General features: G+C 41.3%; 1 protein-coding gene across 1 annotated transcript in view; it reads left to right on the forward strand.

Annotated features, from left to right (window-relative positions):
* Positions 1-22961, forward strand: part of REV3L (REV3 like, DNA directed polymerase zeta catalytic subunit) — a 153319-nt gene that overhangs the window by 114439 nt on the left and 15919 nt on the right. Inside the window, exons 18-29 of the mRNA XM_018560288.1 lie at positions 380-505; positions 5377-5566; positions 5699-5810; positions 9530-9645; positions 9780-9898; positions 11947-12065; positions 13089-13230; positions 16643-16887; positions 17106-17214; positions 17545-17751; positions 19146-19255; positions 22759-22873. Of these exons, the coding sequence (XP_018415790.1) occupies positions 380-505; positions 5377-5566; positions 5699-5810; positions 9530-9645; positions 9780-9898; positions 11947-12065; positions 13089-13230; positions 16643-16887; positions 17106-17214; positions 17545-17751; positions 19146-19255; positions 22759-22873 (1710 nt within the window). The remainder of the gene's footprint in view (positions 1-379; positions 506-5376; positions 5567-5698; positions 5811-9529; positions 9646-9779; positions 9899-11946; positions 12066-13088; positions 13231-16642; positions 16888-17105; positions 17215-17544; positions 17752-19145; positions 19256-22758; positions 22874-22961) is intronic.

Here is a 22961-nt window from a genome sequence, read left to right on the forward strand (position 1 = left end):
ATGAGGCAGACGTGACATTATTGCTCAAGAGACCAGGATTTTCCAAAGATGTAGGCACCTGTTAGGTGGAGGGGCCTGATTTGCTACCGGAATATAAACTCCCATAACTCCAAACCCACAGGCATCCACAGATGGGCCAATGTGACTGAAGGTAATCTGTAAAGATCCGCTGGTTTTGCTTAAAATTGTCAACATAGTGATGTTGTCCCTTGAAAGTATAATAAAAGAAACCTATATTCCCCACAAAGTTTTGGCTTTTGTTCTTTAACATCTATTGGTAAAATAAACGTGAACGTTTGCTGCTATGAGCAGCTTTCATGAATCCTGTGTCATCTGTAATTTGAGGCTCCATCTTCTGTCGCTTGTTTCTTGTGCATAGAATCAGTTTGCTGCATTGGGTCACGTGAAGAAGGAAACGTCTCAGATCGAGGGGCCTTCTCTAAATAACTCCTACGGTTTCAAAGTCAGTTCCCACAATCTTCAGGATGCAAAGGTCTTACATGAGGTAATTTATACTTTGAGATGTACTCTGTATTTTGCAATATTATATAGTTTTTGTGTATGGCTAGCCACAGTTTAAGTGATTTATCAACGGTCCACCAGACAAGTCTTTGTCTCTTTTCACTGACAAAGGGCTGCTGTCCAGCAATCTACAGGTTCGTTGACATACACAGAAGGGGCTGTGGGTCGTTTGATGCCTTAGCCCTTATCGGAGATCAACCTACTGGGAAGGGTTGATTTAATAGGGGAAAGGCTGTCATAGATGCATGTTTGGTTATGTCTGGTAATGTCCATGCCACCAGCAGCCGGTTCTTTACCACTACTGACCTCTACTATGGGCACATACTTCAAACACTCGCCCGCTCTTCTGTGGGAGTGTCCTGTTCCTCTGTAAGTGAAGGAGTTTAAGGCTGGTAATAGATGTGCAGATTTACTGAGAATTTTTTTTTTCTTCCCCCCAGTTGTCTCCCAGGACAGCATGCGAGAGACAGGGGCTCCTCCCCTCAGACATGAAACTTATAACCAGATTAGAAGTTAAAAGGCTGCCTCCGTTTTTTTTTGTTTGTTTGTTTTGTTTCCCCTGTCTGGAGAAGCCACATTACTGTTGGAACTATGTGGTGGAGAGCCTCTGTCTTTCACATGCTTAGGCTTGGTTCCCCCCTCCCTCCTTCGGTCTTATTGGCCTCCAGGGTTCCTCCTCTGTACAGACGGAAGGTTTCCTTCTCCCTGGTTTCCCTCTCCCCTTCCATGTCTGGGGAGTGCCTTGATGAGGGCTGTGCGTTCCGTGTGGCCACGTCACAGAGTACATCACTTCCGGTAGGGGATGACCTCCTTTCTGGGCTCTGGAGGCTGTGCATTCCAAGGGGAAGGCCCTGGCTGGTATATCATGCCGCTCCCTCCCAGCAGCGGCTGCGAGGACGCCAGTCTGGAGCACAGCACTGCAGCAAGCATGGAGCCCTTACTGCAGACTCAAGCTCTGGTGGGTTTAGGCACCCCTTGTACCAGCCCAGCTTAGGTAATAAGTTTTTATGTTCTAGTAGCAGAGGAAATTTAGCATAAATGATCTGATCTGTAGGATCTTGGCAATGCCAGTCCCTCTCAGGCTGACTCTTACATTGAGGAAGATAGCTGACAGGACAATCCTTCCAGAATATGTAAATGTAAGCTTTTGCTGTAGGATGTAGAGAATTTGCTAAAATCTATGAGACTTTGTACATTCAAGAGAAAAAGGTTCATCTTTTCAGACATGATCTGATGTACGAGGGATTACAAAGGAGGAAGTCCAGAGTGTTTCCTGTCCACAAAATACTTTGTGACACCATCCTTTAGGAATGGGCGGAACCATAAATAAAGCCTTTCCTATCTAATAACTTGAAATTGAGATTCCGTTCCATGAGGATTCAGCCATGGTCGGAAATAAGAACTTTAGGCTTGATGCTTCTATTTCTAAATTTCCTTCGGCTTGGGATTCTGCTCTTCCTAATTTGCCCACCTTAACCACAGCCTGTGTTGCCAGGAATATGGAATTCTGGCTTTCTCAGTTAAAGGCTCACCTGGTTGCCGGTACTCCCAGGGAACAGTAATTAGAGTCTCTTCCTATGCTATTCATTGCAGATGCTTTGATAGAATCAATAAGAATGTCCACTTGATCGTCAACCCTTATTCTTCCCGTTGTGCCCTGTGACTCAAAACCTGGGAAGGTGACTCGGCATCCATGCTACGTTTGTGTAACCTGCCTTTTTCATGTGATCCTCTTTATTCTCCCTCCCCAATAAACTAGTCCTAATGACGCCTTACTCCCAGTGGGAGGATGATTAGGTAGATTTCTTTCACAGCGGAGATCAATTTTCTCCAACGCTTTCATCCTTGAGCTTATAGAAGAAGGATACAGGCTGGAATTTGATACTCCCCGTCTTTTGAGATTTCTGGTGATGGATCTTCCCAAAGACCCAATAAAGGCCAATGATCTTTGCCTACTGTTGGGGGATTTAGTAGACCAGAATGTGTTCCAGTTCCGAGGCAAGAACAGGGTGAAGGTTTTTATTCTCACGTCTTTTATAGTAAAGAAACCTTCGGGGAAATTTTGCCTTATCCTGAACCTAAGACTCTTGAATGCATCCATCAAGTGCAAACATTTCAGGATGGAATCCAGTCAGGACTATTCTGCAACCTAATTCCTTACCTGCAAACCTGGATTTAAGGGACTCTTGCACGTCCCCATCAGGAAGTGTTCTCAGAGTTTCCTACAGTTGGCATTAAGGATAGGGTTGGGGTTTCATCACTTTCAGTTCAAAGCACTTTCTTTTGACCTCTCCTCAGCCCCTTGGATATTTTTCAAGGTTCTGGGGATAGCTCTAGTGCCCTTAAGGCTTCGGGCAATCAACATTATCCCATACCCGGACAACATACTTCTGACAGCATACTCTTAAGTTCATTTGGAGAAAGATCTGAAGTTCGCTCAGAGCCAGCCTAAAGCCTGGGCTGGCTGATAAATGTACAGAAATCAAATTGGGTTTCTTTCCAGATTGTGACCATCGGTGGGGTGCATTTTGTAAGCAATAAAAAGGAAGATATTTCTGCCAGAAAAGAAAATTCTTCTAGCTTAAGGGGAATCAGTCGATCCCTAAAAGATTCATCATGTCCAAAGTGGATCTGATGACTTGTTTTCCAGCCGTCCTGTGGGCGCACTTTCATCAAACACTTCTTCAGGCTTTTCTCCTAAAATTTTGGGACTGCACCCAAGAGTATGCAATTAGCTTTTGGAGGTACCAGAAGTCCCCTTATACAGACTACGTAGTATACAGATGTGTCCCCTGCACTCATTTCAGCTTGTAGTGATAGGCACGGATGGCGCCGTGTATGTTCAGGCTAAGAAAGTAGTAGATCACCAGCACTTGAAAAATACTGTTTCAAATCTTTGTGTTTATTGATATGTAGCGTCACATATATCAGATAGCCAACGTTTCGGACTATGTCGCCCTGATGAAGGGAGCCTGCGTGGCCCCGAAACATTGACTATTTGATATGTGACGCTACTTATCAATAAATGAACACAAAGATTTAAAACAATATCTTTCGACTGCTGGTGATCTACTTTCTCACCCTTATATAGGCTGTCACTTTGGGCAGGCGCAAATCTGGCCTCCTTGACAGCGATCCACCTCAAAGGTACTCATAACATTTTGGCAGATTTTCTCAGTCGCCACTATGTTCTCCAGGAAGAATGGAATTTAAATACTCGGGTGTTCTCCTGACATAAACATGGGAATACTCAGAAGTGGATCTCTTTGCTCCCCAGTAGAATACCAAGACAAAACTGTTGTTATGGAGCAGTTGCCCTGGATGCTCTCACAGACCCTTGGAAGTTCAGACTTTGCTATGCTTTTCCTCCAGTCCATCTCTTATCAGGGTTCTTCAGAAGTTTCTTCATGAGGACATGAACCTCATTCTGATTTCCTCATATTGGCCCAAGAGTGGTTTTCTCTTCTATTACTAACCAGTCTTCTTCCCTGGGTTCTACTGGACAGGTTGGACTTAATCTCACAGGGTTCAATCCGTAATTCACTTGTTCAGATGTTTAAACTGACTGCTTGGTTTCTGAGGAAGAGATCCTTAAAGCCAAACAGCTCATCGAAAGTTATCAGTACTCTGTTGAATTACTGTAAACTGGTTACAAGAAGTGTTTACAGGAAAGTATTGAAGACCTATAATTCTTGGTTAAGGACTAATACTGAAACGTCCTTTTGCCCACGCCGCCTCTCGCGCATGAGCAGGAAACTGTCAGAATTATAAATAGCTGGTGATGGCTGTTTACATACAAGTGTTCCGGCGGCTGTAGAGCCGCCTGATCGCATGTATGTGTAGCCGCTCGTTGCGCCCTCCCTTGCCGCTGGTCCCCAGCTCTGCTGTGCCCGGTGCGGGCTCGGCAACTGGCACGGCAGCTCTGTGACCAGAGTTTAGAGGAATTCAGTATGATCACCCTCTGATCTCCCCGACTGTCTCTGAATGCAGGAAGTGATGTATATTACATCACTTCTGCATTCAGCTGTAAAAAAAAAAAGTTAGTCACACATAAAAAAAAACACATTTTTTAAAAATAATTTGCAGTACTTTTTTCTTTATATAGTAAAAAATAAAAACCCCAGTGATGATTAAATACCCCCAAAAGAAAGCTCTTATCTGTCCCCCAAAATTTTAAAAAATGAATTTCAGTACAGCGTTGCGAGACTGAATAATTGTCAAAGTGCTGCAGCGCAGAATACAGAAAAATGGCCCAGCCAGGAAGGGGGTTTAAACAAGGTGCAGAAAAATACCTGTTTATCAGCCATAAATATACTGGGCTCCTAAAGTCCTGTTGTGGGCTGACATCATAGAGCACACTGTGGACAGAAATCACAGGACACTTTCTCTGCCCTGCTCATTTGCCTCTGCTAAACTACTGAATCCCTCCTCATCACAACATAGGGAATAATTGTTCTGTAGTCCAAAATAGGAACTTGGAAGGCTACATTTGAGTTAACACAATACATGTATGGAGGACAGCTCTTGAGTTTGGACGTAATCGGCAAGTATTTTTAAACTCGTATAACAGAATGCTTTCAATAGTATATTTAGTGAACCAAAAGGGAGGAAATAAGAGAAGCTGATTTGTAGGGTTTATGTACACTTGAAAGTAAACTTTGGCAAAGCTTTAGCATTTGGTGGATGGCATTAGTGGTTTGCTGATTGATTTTACTTGTCATCTGGAGTTATTGTACAACAATAACCCAAAATATGTACTCTATGGTTCAGTCTATGGAGCAATATAGTGGCAGCATCTTTATCTTTCTGGTCTCTGAGTGTAGCAGATAGTATAATGTTTCCTATTTGTTACAGGTTCAACACCTGACTCTTATGTGCATGGAACTTCATACAAGAACTCGACGTGACTTGGAACCGGATCCTGAATTTGACCCAATCTGTGCTCTTTTCTACGGTCTGTCTTCGGACTTCCCACTGCCCCAAAGTGACAAAACACGGACTACTGGTGCAATCATTATCAGTCAAGACTCTGCTGCCAGTGAAGGTGCACAATTTTGATTTAGACTAGTCGAAATCTTGATTTAAAGATGTGAACACTTAAGCAAACTTACAATGGTAATATATTAAAGCCATTTGTATGAAAAGAAAATAACTTTGTCTTTGTCTCTTTATCCAGGTAGCAGAAGCCAGACACCATTATTCACCAGATCAGCCATCACAGGCTTCCAGATCACCTATGCTTCTGACGAGAAGGACCTGTTTGAAAAACTTTTAGGCCTGATCAGAAGGCATGTTCTGCTCTTTTAAATTGAGAGAAACTGTAAATTGTTTGACAAAGATTACAGACATTTTTTGAACAAGACGTTTCGTATAAATTTTTTTTAGTTTTCGTATTTTTGTTGTTAAACACAGGGGCGGCTTCTTTTTTTTTTTGCAGAGCATTTACTTGTTACATATTAGCATTCATCCCTGTAGAAGGTGTGTTTTGCTGGAAAACGCTTTGCGTATGCAACAAGCCGTTTTTTTTTTAATGCACTGATAGCTCTGTGGCTTCCAATGCTTCTTCAGATTGCCGCTCCATAGGAGAGCACTGTAGGAGTGGTTGTAAACACTGTGCTTCCTCATAGTGCTCACATCAGGAGTGTAGTGATGTTACAGCGCATCCTGTCAGTACAGAGACTCGGGCTGAGCAGTCACGGCTCTGTCCAGCCTCTCCCTACAGCCGTGGATCACTATTATATTTATCTTTTGTGGCTATTTGCATATTGATACATATATCTTAGAATTAAATAAAAATATACCATCCCAATGTGAATCCCCAGGTCACAACAATGTCAAATGATCTGGATGACACTTGCTTTCAGTGCGCAAGCATCAAATGCCCACATAGGGGAATAAAATGTTCAAGTTTTCAGCAATCGCAAACCTGTGAAAAGTTGCCATCATACTGATTTGTGTCCTCATCAGCCCGTCTTACTATTATCCTAATGTTACGCTACGCTAACAATTTGTGCAAAGTGTTTCTCCCCCCCTCCTGCTTGCGTCACAGTATAATGTTGAAAGGGGAGTAAAGGTCTCTTAAAGTAAAATTCAAATGTTACCATTGACCTTTACTATTCTGCTACATTACATAAAAGTCAAACTAATGTAATATGAATTTAATCAGCAGACTGTTGATTATATTTTGCAGTAAATATAAGTACACAAATTAGGTTAACGCTGCTTTGGGTAAAAAGACGGGAAAATGCATTTCTCTTCCGTTCATTGAAGGACACAGCCATCAGAAGATCAAACATTGGGTTATATATCGCTACCTGCAAGAGTAGGATGCTAGGCATACAAAAAAAAACGAAAGCCAACGCAGGGGTGGCCCCTACTGGTGGCTAAACCCCCCGCCCCCTCATCTGCAACAACCCACTCAGTTTTTTACTTGGCTCTTCGGGCCAGTATTTTCTTTTCTATTTTTCATTACTCTGTTTTGGACCCACCCTATATTTCACACTGCTTTGGGATGTCCCAATGGTCAAGGTCTCCTGATGGCTGTGTCCTTCAGTGAATGGGAAAGAAAATAGGATTTTTGTGCTCACCATAAAATCCTTTTCTCTGTGTTCATTCAAGTACACAGCACCCGCCCAATTGTGGGTGTATTGAGTTTCTGTGGAATGCTTGCTACTAACTGAGTGGGTTTTTGCAGAGGGGGTTTTGACACACCAGCAGGTGGTCGCCCCTGACATTATAACCCAATGTCAAAGATCACCTGATGGCTGTTTCCTTCAATGAACCCAGAGAAAAAATATTTTTATTAACTTGGTTTTATTGAAAATAAATAAAACACTAAAAATAGCAAAAACCCATGTATCCAAATTTGCTACCAAATGAAATCCCTATCTGTCACAAAAAATTGATGTATAATACATTGGGGTAGACTCCAAAACCTTAAAGATATGCAAAACCACAACATTGCGGGGGGGTGAAACACCCTGTGACTTCAAAGGATTTGGGAAGAAAAAGGTCTGGGGACCCAAGTGGTTAAAAAAATGAAATTGTATAGAGAAGATAGAAGGGTATGTTTGAGCTTTAGCATATACGCTATATACTTAAACATACTGTTATTTACGGTATATGCGGTAAGTACATTATATCGTAAAATAAGGATATATATATAAATACACAATATTTGTCACTTTTTACAAAAGGCTTGAGGGAGGGAGGAGAAGAAAAAAAGGATATTTTAGAAAAGGAAGAAAAAGGTGCCACATAGCACAACTGTTGCTATGGGGGGGCGGGGGGGGGGGGGGCCGCGCACCCACATACAAAATACAAGCGACCAGACGGCTCTATAACCACCTGACCGCCTGTGTTTAAACAGCCATCGATGGCTGTTTTGAATTTCAGCAGTTTTCCCGCTCATGCGTGTGCTGGCCTGGCAGAGGAGGTGAACCTCTGAAGCGCGTTGCCTAGCAACATGTGACACCTGACGAACCGGACGTACTCAGCAGCTGTGATCTCGTCTTGAGGAGAACCAGCTACAGCACTGCTCAGCCACTGGATCAGATCTGTCTTCCAGCACAGGTGTTCTGGAATCTTTCTGGACTGGACTCTGCTCTCTCCATGTGCCGTCTATCCTGATAACAATCTTGGACCACCAGCTGAGATCGAACTTTCATCTGATGTGTGACATGTGAGATGTTTTTAAATATCCTGTAAGTGCATTACTTTTAACCTTTATTAAACAGTAACTTTTATACTGCATTTAGATCCATGTGCCTTTTTTATGTTTAGTCTTAAAAACTCCTCTTGAACATACATCACTGGACACAGGGAGTTATTTCTTTGATCACTGGGTTACGAAGCTACCTTCAGGTGATTGGACACTGGCAAACCCATCAAAGCTATAGAACAGCCCTGCATAACCCCTCCCATTCCCAGCCTGCCTGTCTTTTCGAGAGGACTTTTTTTCTTTTTTACTTTTGTTTTTTGCAACATTCTTCAAGCAAATTTTCTTTAATGCTGATCTAAGCCACTTTGGAACCTCCAGCTGCTATCTGGATCGTTTTTTTGTTTTTTTCCTCAGCAAAGCCTTGGCGCGCTGTACCCAGACCCTGCCGGAAGGAAGATATGGGGCTGGCCTGTAATTTATTGTAAGTCACTGGATCTTGCATTAGTTACCCTCATTAGCACTTTGTGCAGCATGTGTGGTTAGCCACATAGTGCTTTTATAGACCCAGGGCTGTCATCGATCTATGAAGCCCTGACCCTAAAGACCCAAAGATGGGATGGCATGTCTTCTCTGCCACTGCTGCATCCATGGTAGGACCAAAAGCCTCCTCAGGCAATTTGCAGTCCCCCACGTGCCTAGGCAGTATTCAAGAGTTGCAATTTAAGACAATGTACAGCCTTAAGGAATTGACATTGACACCATTAGGCTAAACTTGTGACCTAGGGGCCAGGGACAGTGCCTCGGCAGCTCCTCACCAGGTACTGTTCTGTGCATGTGCCCTCCATATTGACATTCTGACACATGCTTTTAGCCAGCCACGTGCTCTGTTCTACACTCTCCAGTTTTCCCAGAGAACTTCACTGCCACACTACTGCACAAGCCTTCTGCTGCATCAACACTCAATATCCTGGGATAGGACACAAGCTTTAGTTGATTTGCCAGTGTCCAATCACCTGAGGATAGCTGCCCAACACACTGGTTTAAGAATTTGCTCCCGGTGTCCTGCGATGAACTCCAAGAAACATATTTTACAGGTAAGGCAAAACTCTTATTTTACATTACCGATAATGCTGAAGGCAGTGACTGTGGCATAGTACACATCTTTACTGAAGAGATCCTGGTACTGGATGTTTAGTCTGATTTGAAATTGGTTGAGTCCTTTCATTGTTCTTTTATGACTGGGACATTAGTTTTGGATTGTCTGATGCATGTATCTGTATACTGTATGTTAATATACAATATATAATTTTTTTTTCTGGTGTCATGTTTTTTTTTTTTCTCCCCCAGGTATGATCCTGATATCCTTCTAGGATATGAAGTTCAAATGCACTCCTGGGGTTATCTCCTGCAGAGGGCCTCAGCCCTTAATGTGAACCTTTGCCAGCAAATGTCCAGGATACCTGGTATGTCCGCACACTAACGGGGAAAAAAAAATCCACTTCTCAAACTCCACATCGTTCTTTCAGTGTTCACTAAGGCTCCCATGTTCTCTTTCAATGCTTGTTCTAATTTAACTTTTTCTTTTTTCTTTTTGTAGAGGACAAAAATGAGAACCGGTTTACTGCAGACAAGGATGAGTATGGTGCAGACACAATGAGTGAGATCAATGTAGTTGGCCGGATTGTATTGAATGTTTGGAGGATGATGAAAACAGAGGTACTTTTTTTTAAACTGTTTCTGAATTCACTAATGGGTCTGTTTATTAAACATGTGATGGGTAATTCACCATGGTCTGATATTAGGGGAACATTTACCATAGTAAAATTAATGGACGTTTGTATAGCAAAAAAAATTAAATTACCGGACATTCAGCAACATGCCCCTGTACTAGGCATTATAGTAAAACATCTTCTTGAATATGCAGTTCACTTTGGGGGAACCAATTCACAAAACAACATGTTGCAGAACAAAAGAGTGCAGAGAAGGGCAACTAAAGTAATAAGAGGGGTGGAGGAGCTTATCAGAGACATGGAGGGAAATATTACCATAACATTTGCTCATTTTAAGGTCGTTGTAAATGACAAGAGCGCACTCTTTTCACCTTAGAGAAAAGAGGTTTAATCTCCACATACTGAAAGGCTTCTTTACATTTCAAGATTCCAAGGTCTAGCCAACTCATTGTTTTCCAACAAAGGTTGGATATGTTTCTAAATGCACAAAATATATATGGCTATTACTATTTATAAGAAGTAACACCATAGATTTTTGATCCAGCAGTATTGATTTGCCTTAGGGGATCAGGAAGTAATATTTTACCCTATTGCAGCAAGTTGGACCATGTCTCTACTGTAACAATAACCCTATTTGCAACAATCCCTGCACATTCACCTGACAATCCCTCAGTCTGTTTGTAAATTTGCCTGCTTGAGTTGATGAAGCGTTCAACTAAAAATGCAATAAATGTCTAATAGAGAGTGTTGAACATGTGTTTTTAGCACAGGTTTAAAAAACATTTCCAAGAAAAAAAAAATCTGCTAAAAAAATAGCATAGTGTCTGGCCTGCTCCTAAGCAGATTGGCACGCCAGACATGCGGGTTGTAGATCTATAACAAATGGGCAGTGAGCATGCAGTGCTTTAAGAAGATCCCCCACACAGAGCTCAGGTGATGGTACTGATGAGCCTTTTTGGTATTCCTGGTGCTCAGGAAAGGTGTTGATAGAAAGGGAGCTTATGTGCCACTTGCATGCCCTCTTCCTGGTGAACTAGGGGTTCCATTTACAGTGAGTGTGGCTATGAGATTCAATAAACACACAAGCACATTGTAAATACTATATTGTTACCTTCCAGGTTCCAGAGATGTCTAAAACTTTTTTTCTCCAGAAAAGGAGCACAGCTTTTTTTCGCACTCGCTTCTCAATGGTGCATAGAGAAGTAAATGGATTTACACAATTTACAATTGTGTAAAAATAAATTTGTTTTCGTACTCAAAAGCTGTTTGACGGTATTTTTGATATTCGACAGCTGTTAGATTTGTCAGGTGCACAGTTATCCTATTATAAATGGGTTGAATGTTGACGGTGTCTGCATGAAAGGTGAATGCTGTTGCATGTCACAGGGTCAAACTGCCAAAAAGGAATAATTGTGGAACATTTTAGTAACACTTTTTTTTTTTTTTTTAAACAAACCCCTAATAATAAAGTAATATCATGTTACCTACACTTGCTGTGTCTTTTCAGGTTTTGTGTTGCCCCATCAGATTGTGCATACAATTTACACTTCATAAGTTTAATGTTGAAACAAACAGCATGTTTAGATAACATGTGTTTACCCACAATAAAGGAATAGGTGTCCTGCATTCTTTCAGTTATTTATGAAAATTCTTATATTTGTGTCTGTAGTGTTTTTCATTGATGTAATAGGGCAGGGTTTTATGGAGACCATTATATGTGGATAGATGTATCGGAAATTAGAACAATGACAGTGCTTGTGCCCTATTTAATTAGAAGTAGTCAGTATAATGTAGGAAGCAAGCAAGTATCCCTTTTGTATTACTACCGGTAGGTCCTGTAACCTCTTTAGTGGTGAGCTGTAGGAGACATGTCTTCCTATATGTCTATTATCCTATCCTAGAAAATACTGAAATCTTACTTTGCTTATTTATAACTCATATTATTGCTAATATACTTTACCTTTTTTGCTCTATTCTGCTTTTTTTTTGTTTTGTTTTTAATAAAACTTATTTTTTTTATTTTTTTTCCCTCAGGTGTCTCTGACTAATTACACTTTTGAAAATGTGGCCTTCCATGTCCTTCACCAAAGGTTCCCCCTCTTTACCCTTCGAACATTATCAGATTGGTTTGATCATAAATCAGATGTTTACAGGTAATGTCTGTGAAGGTTTTCATTCATCCAGGCCATGGTATATCTGTAAAAAATAAGTCAAGGCAACTGGACCAGCTTTCTCAATTCAGAATGACTTGTACAAAAAATTATCTAGGAATAATCATGGTGAATGTTGCTCCAATCCACATAATAGGTTAGTCACAACCAGGTGTTGATTGCATTTCCATAAGTGGAGCTAGGTGTTATTAACTTGCCCAGAGAGTGGTGTTAAAACAGCATTGTATGTGGCAGACAATAGATGTCTAACCCCCCCCCCACCTCTATTCAAGCTTGGCTTCTCCATTTTTACATAAATGGTCTCCTTCACACCTGTCTTCAAAGGAGTGACCTTTTTCCATTAGATGTAGGTATACTGCTGAATCCTGAACAGAGGGTTTGGCTCGTCTATGCTTTGGCATACGCTGGTGTAACTGCTGTTTTGTTTCACCGACATACAATATTAATAACACCTCCTAGACTCCAATTATGCGAATGCAATCAACACATGGTTGTGACTAACAGATTATGTGGATTGGACTGACATTCACCATATTCATTCCCAGCGAATTTTTTGTACAAGTCATTCTGAATTTAAAAAGCTGGTTGGATGACCAGTGAAACGTCTTCAAACAAAAGACGGCAAGTCCAGTTGCCTTGACTGAGTTTTTTTTACAGATTTACAGGTAATGTTTGTAAGCATAAAACTGATAACCCACTTTTCAATTTTGTTTTCTAAAATTTATAAGTTTGTATATTTTGTTCCGAAACAGTACAAATAAAGCAAAACAAGCACTTTAATAATGTAGATGTTGCTGTGACAAACATGAATGCCTTTAGTTCAAAATATTTAGGGATTGTGATTACATATGTGCCTTGTATTAAGTTTGACTACAGACATTTTCTTTAAAATGATTGTTTTGACAAACTAAGGTGTACAGAGATGGTACATAGATCAGTCTTTTGTAACTTTTTTATATTCCTTATGTATATATTTTTTTGCAATCTTTACGTGTGTGTGTATAGGTGGCGGATGACAGAGCATTATATGAGCAGGGTGCATGGGACCCTCCAGTTATTAGAACATTTGGACTTAATCGGAAGAACCAGTGAATTGGCAAGAGTTTTTGGCATTCAGTTTCTACATGTTTTAACCAGAGGATCACAGGTAAAGTAATATGAGCATTATTTATTTATTTATCTTGAAATACAAATATATCTTCTAAAGGATTTTTTTGCCCCCCAAAAAAGATGAGGAAATGTTAAGGAAAACTTGCTCATGCTCAGTGAAAAAGCATCAGTACATTTACAGGTCAGAGTGCTAAGTTTATAAGAGGAGGTTTCTGTGTAAGGCATTGGGTTTCCCTGCTGCAAAGGTGCTTGATAAAAACACACAGATAATGCTGCTACTATATCAGGTATAGCACATTTTTTAAATGAAAAGAGCAGGTCCACATAGTCAGTTGTTAATATTAGGAGGTTTTACATAAAGCGGTTATCACGTGATAAAATGTGCATTGTTACTGGAAATTATAAGTTAAATACATTTTAGAGAAGTGAAAAATGTAGCTTTTTTACATTGTATGAAATAAAATAGGGCAAATGCCAAACATGTTCATTAACCACTTGCCGTCCGCCCGTTGCAAAAAAACAGACGGACGGCAGACTCCCATGGCCAGGTTGCTGTAATTAGACGGCATTTTTTTCTGCTCGCGCGCGCCCCCTAGGGCAGAAAAAACCCGCCTGTTCTTTACAGCCGTTACAGGCTGTTTGACATACAACTGATCAGCGGCTATATAGCCACTGATCGGTTGTATTTTGCTCCCATCTCTGCTTCATCAGCTTCTTTTGGGGTCTCAAGGTGACAGGGGTCTTAGATACCCCTAATGTCTCCATAAAGAGGACCTGTCAGTGTGCCTTTGCCATTGTTTAGAGGGATTGTTATTTCCCTATGTGATAGCAATAACAATAAGTGTAAAAAAGTTTAATAAAAAAAGTTTAAAAAAATCAACAAAATGCTTAAGTCCCCCACGCCCACGTTTACGCACATATAAACGTAAATACGTGTTCGATGCGTCAGTGTGCGAAAATGACAATTGCGCTACACACGTTACATATCGCCGCGAGCGGTGGAGTGAGAGCAATAATTTTAGGGCCATCAATCACTGATAAAACTAAACTGATATAAAAAATCAACAAAATGCTTAAGTCCCCCACGCCGACGTTTACGCAAATATAAACGTAAATACGTGTTCGATGCGTCAGTGTGCGAAAATGACAATTGCGCTACACACGTTACATATCGCCGCGAGCGGTGGAGTGAGAGCAATAATTTTAGGGCCATCAATCACTGATAAAACTAAACTGATGAGCGGTAAAAGCTTTTAAAGTGTTGCCTATGACCAGTTTTGGGTATCGTAGTTTTTTTGAGGTTTCGCACGTGTGCAATTTTAAGGCTTGACATGTTTTGTGTCCTTTTTACCCGATGTGACCCCGCCTTTTATATTTTACCAAAAAATTGGGTAATAATAAATGTATTATAATTTAATATAGGGGAAAGTTTAGTTTTTTTTAATTTTCGGCAGTTTTTCCTCAATATAGTAAAAAATAAAAACCCCAGTGGTGATTAAATACCACCAAAAGAAAGCTCTATCTGTCTGTAAAAAATGGTATAAAATTAATTTCAGTACAGCGTTGCATGACGGAATAAATGTCAGTCAAAGTACCGCAGCGCTGAACACTGAAAAATGGCCTGGATGGGAAGGGGGTTTAACACCGCGGACTTCAAGTGGTTAAGGGACGTAGGGGTCAGAGTAATATTGACAACTGGGTTATGCTGTTGTATTGAACACTGAAAACAAAAAAAAATCTGTTCAGCCTGTATAAGCCCTTCAACTCCCATCATGCTTCAATTTTTTTGCTAGTGCCCTAGGAGAATGAATGTCTTCTCTCCTTGAAATGTGCAAACTGTTTTCACTTGACATTTTTCATCAAGAACTTTTTCTTCAGTTAAGCTTTTTTGCTTACTGCAGAGCCAAGAGAACTAATTTACGTAGTTTTCCCATGTTGGCTGGTACTCTGCATAGCCTTGGATGATGTACCAGGACCCTGCTATGATAAAGATGTGGAGCTGGCCTGTAACGTGACTTTTGGACACTCTTCATGCAACTGGTGTACTGTGCTAGTTAGCTGCAGAGCACTTTACAGGTTCAGGGCCTTGGTACACCTGCTGGTGGAATCCGGTCTCTGAATTCTCCTTAGGGAGTATGCCCAGTGGAGGGGCTAAGACTGTTTGAAATGTGATTTGTTCCATTGGGTCCTGCATTGGTATTCTCCAGTACTTTGTTGCTGTGTTTGCTTGACAGACCACAGTTGTGATAGGTTTTGGGGGCTTGTTCCTCTTTTGGAGCCTGACGTGTTAATGTCTCCTGCTACAGCCCTTAGAAGTTGATGCTGGAAGTTTAGGTGCTGTGACACTTTCTATGGTCCATGTAAAATCAGTGCAAAAAATGCTTACTGTGTATGCCCTTCAATGGTAAGCACCTATTTGGTGCATTCTTAGACAACATTTGCAAAGATGGCACCCTTTTGATCCAGCAAAATAAAATGAAGCCTCAGGCAGGGGAAATCCAATCTTATGGCTACAGTACCTTTATACCATAGTCTCCATCCTTATTAACTAAATAAAACCCCAAACTATAAAATATAAAAGTATCACAAAATTCCTGTCCTGTATATTTAAAAAAAAAAAAAACACGGGCAATTCCCTCTTTCTGCTGGTGTTCCAGCATTACAGATGTCGGCTGTCTTCAGCATCACTCAAATTAGAAAGCAGCCAAGATAAGGTCCTTCTAAATAACTAAAAAAGCTATTTAGGATTCTTTTTCTTTTGACGTTTTTGTTTTATGTCTCAATTACGAGTGTGCCCAGAGTTCTACTTTAAGGGTTAGTTCACACCATCAGCAGTGCGTGCGACAGGCTCCCTTTTTTGCTGGGCAGGAGCGGGCGTGGCGTTGAAGTGAATGGCACCGTAGCCACGCCCTGCGGCTGCAATGCGATCGCCCGCACGGCAACCGCAAGGCACATTGCGCCTGCAGTGCATTCAAAATAGTGCTTGCAGCATTTTGAATGCACCGCACAGAACGCACTGAAGGCACAATGTGCCTTGCGGTTGTCGTGCGGGCTATCGCATTGCGGCCGCAGGGCGTGGCTACGGTGCCATTCACTACAATGGCCCGCCACGCCCCCTCCTGCCAAGCAAAAAAGGGAGCCGGTCGCAATGTGGGCAGTGCGTTCCGGGCCGGAATCGGTGTTCCAGCTCTGCTCACCTATCTTTGCAAAGGGACATCCCCTCCACCAATGGGGGACAATGTACACACCAGTTGATAGGTCATTTAGGCACCAAGCACTGTATTGTAGAGATCTGCGTCTAATCTCCACTCCAGGATGTGTACAGAATTCATGGCCGCTTTGTGCGTCTGTCTCGCTGTTTGATAGTACCATCAGTTTAGACATATTTATGTATTTCCCTATTAATCTGAAAAGCTATATGTGTGAAAATATTTTTTTTATTTTCCTAGTACCGGGTTGAGTCAGTGATGCTGCGTATTGCTAAGCCAATGAATTACATCCCTCTAACACCCAGCATCCAACAGCGCGCTCAGATGAGAGCCCCTCAGTGTATCCCACTTGTGATGGAGCCAGAGTCCAAATTCTACAGCAACTCTATTTTGGTTCTCGATTTCCAGTCCTTATACCCCTCCATAGTGATTGCATACAACTACTGCTACTCCACCTGCCTGGGGCACATGGAGAACATGGGGAAGTAAGTATTGTGCTTGTTTGCTTCTGTCTATGTTTGTGTTGTGCCAGGAATCATTAAGACTGATGGAGATCTGACAAGTTCCTTGCCACACTCACACTGTATGTATATTCACAGTTCAACTGACTGCACTATGTTGCACATAAGTTTTACATTGTCAAGTTTGTGTAGTACAGTTTCCTATCCTTCTGACACAATTCTGATATAATGTGTTTTTCTAGGTGTGAAGAGTTCAAATTTGGATGCACATCATTGCGTGTTCCTCCAGACCTGTTGCATCAGCTTCGACATGATATTACAATATCTCCTAATGGGGTTGCTTTTGTAAAGGTAAGAACATCTGGCACCATTATTTGATGCAGATTTCTTTTTTTTAAATTGTCAATACTTTAGGTATGGTACAGCAAATTTAGGGTTAAAAACTACCATATTGAAAAAGCTATACCACAAATACTGTTAAATTTGGGCAAAATAATTTGATCCCTATTGGGTTTGGTTATAAGTTGCCTAGGCCTATCGTAGGATATTGATATGACCAGGCCTCCTCCACTTTCATCTGTGTAAAGCTATATTAGCTTGATATACATCCACTTTTAACTGAAATGAATTATCTCTATTAGTATATTAATTCCCAATTTTTTTTTTCTCCTTTTTTTTTAGCCCTCTGTCAGAAAGGGGGTGCTGCCACGAATGCTTGAGGAGATTCTGAACACAAGAATAATGGTAAAGCAGTCCATGAAAGAATACAAACATGACAAGAGCCTTACACGACTGCTCGATGCCCGTCAACTTGGTCTGAAATTAATAGCCAATGTAACATTTGGCTACACTGCTGCTCACTTCTCTGGGAGAATGCCTTGCGTGGAGGTAAATTAGTGCAGATTAATAATGGTCGCTTATGTATATTTTATGTTTTAGAATATGTTCTTTGAGCTTCTTTGTTACAGTTTCTACCAGTTCTTGATCACATTTAATTTTGGCGACAATGTGTGAAAGTCTCGAAGTACTCTTTCATACTTCTCTGTTTTCCTGAGGTAAAATATGGATTCTGCTGCAATAAAAAGCATTTTAAGTGCAAATCCCATTCTCTACTTTGTAGCTGATTCACATCTATGCACTGCAGTTAATTGTGTTTTTAAAGGAAAGTATAAAGGCCCATTTACATCTGCGTGCGCACATAGGTATAAATTGTCCCTTTAACCCCTTTACTGCCCTTTAATGCACTGCCCACAGGTCCTGGGAATCATATGGCTGTAAGTTTTTGGCTGCTGAAGCAACCATGAATGTAAAAGCTCTGAAAATGCCAACGACATAAGATTTTCAATGAGCTGGCCAGCTAGAAGCAGTTCTGTTCCGATGTAAGCCTTAGACCTCATTCAGACGGGGGGGTACACGTGCGTGCGGCGTGTCACAGACGGGCCTATCCCGGGAGGGACAGCTGCTGAGTATAATTGCATGCAGCAGCCTGTTCTTGTCTATTGGAGGAGGTGGCTGTATGCCGTCATTCATACACCTGAACTTGCACATCGGTGCGGGTCTGGGTGTCCGCACTTAGACGCAGACAGTGTGCGTCCACGTGCAGACACCCGTATCTGCACCGATGTGCAAGTTCGGGTGTGTGGATGACAGCGTACAACCACGTCCTCCCAAAGGGAAAGAACAGGCTGCTGCGTGCAATTACATGCAGCACCTGTCCCTCACGGGATCGGCACGTCTACGCGTGTGCACGCCGCATGATGTGTGTGCCCCATCTGAATGAGGCCTTAGGCGTACACCGGAACTGCTTCCAGCTGGCCAGCTCTTTAAAGTCTTACATCGGCAGTTTGAGAGGTTTTAAATTCATGGTTGCTTCAGCAGCCAAAAACGTACATGCCATATGATTCCCAGGACCTGTGGCAGTTAGAAGTGCATGTGATCGGTGGCATGCTAACTGATCACATCCATTCACTACACAAACTCCGCTTCCCCAGGTGCCACAGCTACTTGCCGGAATGTAAACAAATGGCTGTGTGGGTGATTGTAGCAAACGTTATGAATAGATTTGATTACCTGGTTTAGTTTTTGTCTTATGAGGCACATAGATTTGAATCATTATGAAAAGCTGACCTATGCCATATTTGTTGATAGGTTGGAGACAGTGCGCTTTTCATATGTGTGTGAAGTTGTTTTGTTTTTTAGATATTTCCGTGTACAACTTGCAGTAAATTGTAAAACTGGGCAATCCTCTGTGTTTGCGCTTTGTAATACTTTTGGTTTCACAGGTTGGAGACAGTATTGTCCACAAAGCTCGGGAGACCTTGGAACGTGCTATAAAGCTTGTCAATGGCACGAAGAAATGGGGAGCCAGAGTGGTGTATGGTGACACTGACAGGTATCAGTTAATTTCTTGATCAATAGTACAAGGCCAGTTCTATGACCAAACCGTTCTCTATACAAATAAGTCATATTTTGCAGCTGCCACTCCAGCCATCCGGACAATCTTTATAGAAATATGCAGCAGTTTTAAGGTTATGCCCAGGTAGTGAATTTTATTGAGGTCTTGAACCACATGAAAGTCTGGTGTGCTGCTGGCAATCTGTCAAAATGAAAATGTATTCTTTGTTTAATCCCTTTATGACTAGATTTACACTGTATGTCTCCATCGTGAAGTGCCCAAATGACTGCTCACGTACACTGTACATGAGCAGCTATTCAGGGCTTTGAAATGCCGAAAACCGCTGAGAATCAGCGGTTACCGTTCATTCATGGATGCCTCAGTATTGAGGCATCCATTAATGAAAGAGTTAAGCTTTTGTAAAAGCTTATTTCATTAATGAATGGGTTAAGCTGCTACAAATATCAGATCGCTATCATGGATCTGGTATTTGACAGCTGAAATAGCAGAATGGTCTGCACACCACTCCGCTATTTCAGTTTTCACAGCTCTGTAGAGAATGGAATTTCCTGATGTTTACAGGCTGTTTGTTACATTCTTCAGCACAGAAATGTGTAAAAATGTGTTTCTTTGCTGAAATGTTTCAAGGTTTCTGATTGTCTGGGAACAATCAGAATCCTTTAGTGAGATCTAATCCTGTCATGCTGTCAGGTCACTAAGGTTATTATTGGCTGTTCCTAAGTTCGGAGCAGCCTAATAATAACCAAAAATGTATTAAATTATCAAGCAGTCATAACTGTGACAGTTGACCCTGAGGGCCTGTTCACATGACGTCTGTTTTGTGTGCTGACCGGCTCCGTACGCTGCTGCACTCAAAATGCATCCCAACATATCCCTATGCGTTTTATGGGCTACAGTTCTCACGTGCGCAGTCCGTTCAGCTTACGACAGAAAAAATACTGCATGTCACATTTTGTCAGGTCCGGAAACGGTCAGGATACGCAAACGCATCAAAAACGCACTGCACTGCAGCTAACATACTAACAGCCCCACTTCAGCAATCCGGATCCGTACGCTGCTGCACTCAAAATGCATCCCAATGTATCCCTATGTGTTTTATGGGCTCCAGTTCTCACGTGCGCCGTCCGTTTTATGGGCTACAGGTCCGAAAACGTCAAACGCATCAAAAACGCACTGCACTGCAGCTAACATACTAACAGCCCCACTCCAGCAAAAAAAAATATATTTTTTTCTTACTTGAACGCATCCAAAACGTGGCAAAAACGCACTGCATCAGTCTGCAGATCCGCACCTGATCAGGACCTGATATCATGTGAACAGGCCCTTAGTTTTTAGAGAAAAAATAATAATAAAATGTTAGCTTTTACTGTTTAGGGCCTGTTCACATGATATCAGGTCCTGATCGGGTGCGGATCTGCAGACTGTAGTGCGTTTTTGGCCGCGTTTTTGATGCGTTCAAGTTTAAAAAAAAATTTTTTTTTTTTTTTTTGCTGGAGTGGGGCTGTTAGTATGACGTCCGTTTTGTGTGCTGACCGGCTCCGTACGCTGCTGCACTCAAAATGCATCCCAATGTATCCCTATGTGTTTTATGGGCTCCAGTTCTCACTTACGACAGAAAAAATACTGCATGTCACATTTTGTCGGGTCTGGAAACGGTCAGAAAACGCATCAAAAATGCATCAAAAACGCACTGCACTGCAGCTAACATACTAACAGCCCCACTCCAGCAAAAAAAAATATATATATTTTTTTTTTACTTGAACGTGGCAAAAACGCACTGCATCAGTCTGCAGATCCGCACCTGATCAGGACCTGATATCATGTGAACAGGCCCTAAACAGTAAAAGCTAACATTTTATAATTTTTTTCTCTAAAAACTAAGGGCCTGTTCACATGTTTTTGATGTGTTCAAGTAACAAAAAACATTTTTTTTTGCTGGTGTGGGGCTGTTAGTATGTTAGCTGCAGTGCAGTGCGTTTTGACGCGTTTTGGACGCGTTTGCGTTTCCTGACCGTTAGTATGTTAGCTGCAGCGCAGTGCGTTTTTGATGCGTTTGCGTTTCCGGACCTGACAAAATGTGACATGCAGTATTTTTTCTGTCGTAACCTGAACGGACTGCGCACGTGAGAACTGTAGCCCATAAAACACATAGGGATACATTGGGATGCATTTTGAGTGCAGCAGCGTACGGAGCCGGTCAGCACACAAAACGGACGTCGTGTGAACAGGCCCTCAGGCTGAAAAGTACAGAAAAAAAAATGTCTGAAATCCTAGGGATGTGAAGTGTTTCCAAATAAAGGACAAATTAATTTATTTTAATGCATTTTTTTTAGCTGTGCTATTTTTCTAACAAATAATAAATAAATGAACTTTGCATGATATTCTAATTATTCGAGTTTAACCTGTATGTGTGTGTGTGTATTTTATCCGTACTAAGTGAGGTGTTAGGTACACATATGTGATATAAATACATAGCCCTATCTGTCCTCTAAAAACCGATATATGATATTTGTGGGTGCACTTAAAAAGAAAGTATATTACCGACGTGGAGGAATCGCACAGAAAAATGTAAAAAGTGCTTCAGTCATTAACAAACAGAAGCTAAAAAAAAAAGCTTGGTCATGAAGGAGTTAAAATTGTTAATCTGATGAGCACAGGTGTCTGTGAATAGGAAAAGGCTTTTGTGGACTATTAATACCCAAGCGGTGAGGCCATTGAAGTCAGGTCTCGGTTTTGCACCAAAGAGCAGCTAGATTATTTTCATTGATTTCCAAAGATAAGATCATGCACAGGCAGTTTTTTGGTGCTTGCTGTACAGCTTCATTTGCTGCCTTGTCTAAATTAGATGTTGAGGCAAAGCATCAACTGTGGAATGAGTTCTAGTGAAAGCTGGCAATAACACCCTGTTCAAGTTTTCACAATATTATTTCTATGATCTGCTGAGTGAGGAACAGGTAAAGACTGCACAGTGGGGACTCGGGTCTTCATTAGAAAAATCAATCCTTCATCGTGTTTCCCTATAAAAATCTTAAAGAACTCTGTTGAAGAAAAAGATTATTCAAAGCTTTAACTTCCTAATTATAAACAGATTGTATACATTTGTGCCATTCTCAGCTCAATTTGAAGGTGTGGCAGCCTTGGCTTAGGATCTTTTTCGAAGATTAAAAAAATAGATGTTTGTACATCTTACTTTTGAGTTATCCAGGTGTTAGAAAGGCAGATGACTGTGAGTGCAACCTCATGAGTGGGTAATTTTATTCTGTTGTTCCTTAAATGGATGCCAAATCATGTGCAGAACTACAAATATGATGCCATTAAAGATAACAAAAATTGGGGTTGCAGCTGTTTTGCCTTGGGTAGTATGGGAAAGGGTTAGAACTGCTGTCAGGTTTTTATGTTACATTATACTGTAGAGTTACCTTTAAGTGGAACCAATTTTGTTCTGCAGTATGTTTTTATATGTACATCTGTATTTCCAGCATGTTTGTGCTGCTGAAAGGGGCTACCAAGGAACAGTCCTTCAAAATTGGTCAAGAAATTGCTGACGCTGTCACTGCTACAAATCCAAAACCAGTCAAGCTGAAGTTTGAGAAGGTAACTGAAAAGCACTACTGTTGTTTTTTCTTTGTTGGTGCAGGCACATTTCGATCATTGATTTTAATGAATAGAATAACGTGGTATT

The sequence above is a fragment of the Nanorana parkeri genome, unplaced genomic scaffold, assembly GCF_000935625.1.
Source record: "Nanorana parkeri isolate BGI_ZX_2015 unplaced genomic scaffold, ASM93562v1 scaffold445, whole genome shotgun sequence".
In the NCBI taxonomy this organism is placed as follows: Eukaryota; Metazoa; Chordata; class Amphibia; order Anura; family Dicroglossidae; genus Nanorana; species Nanorana parkeri.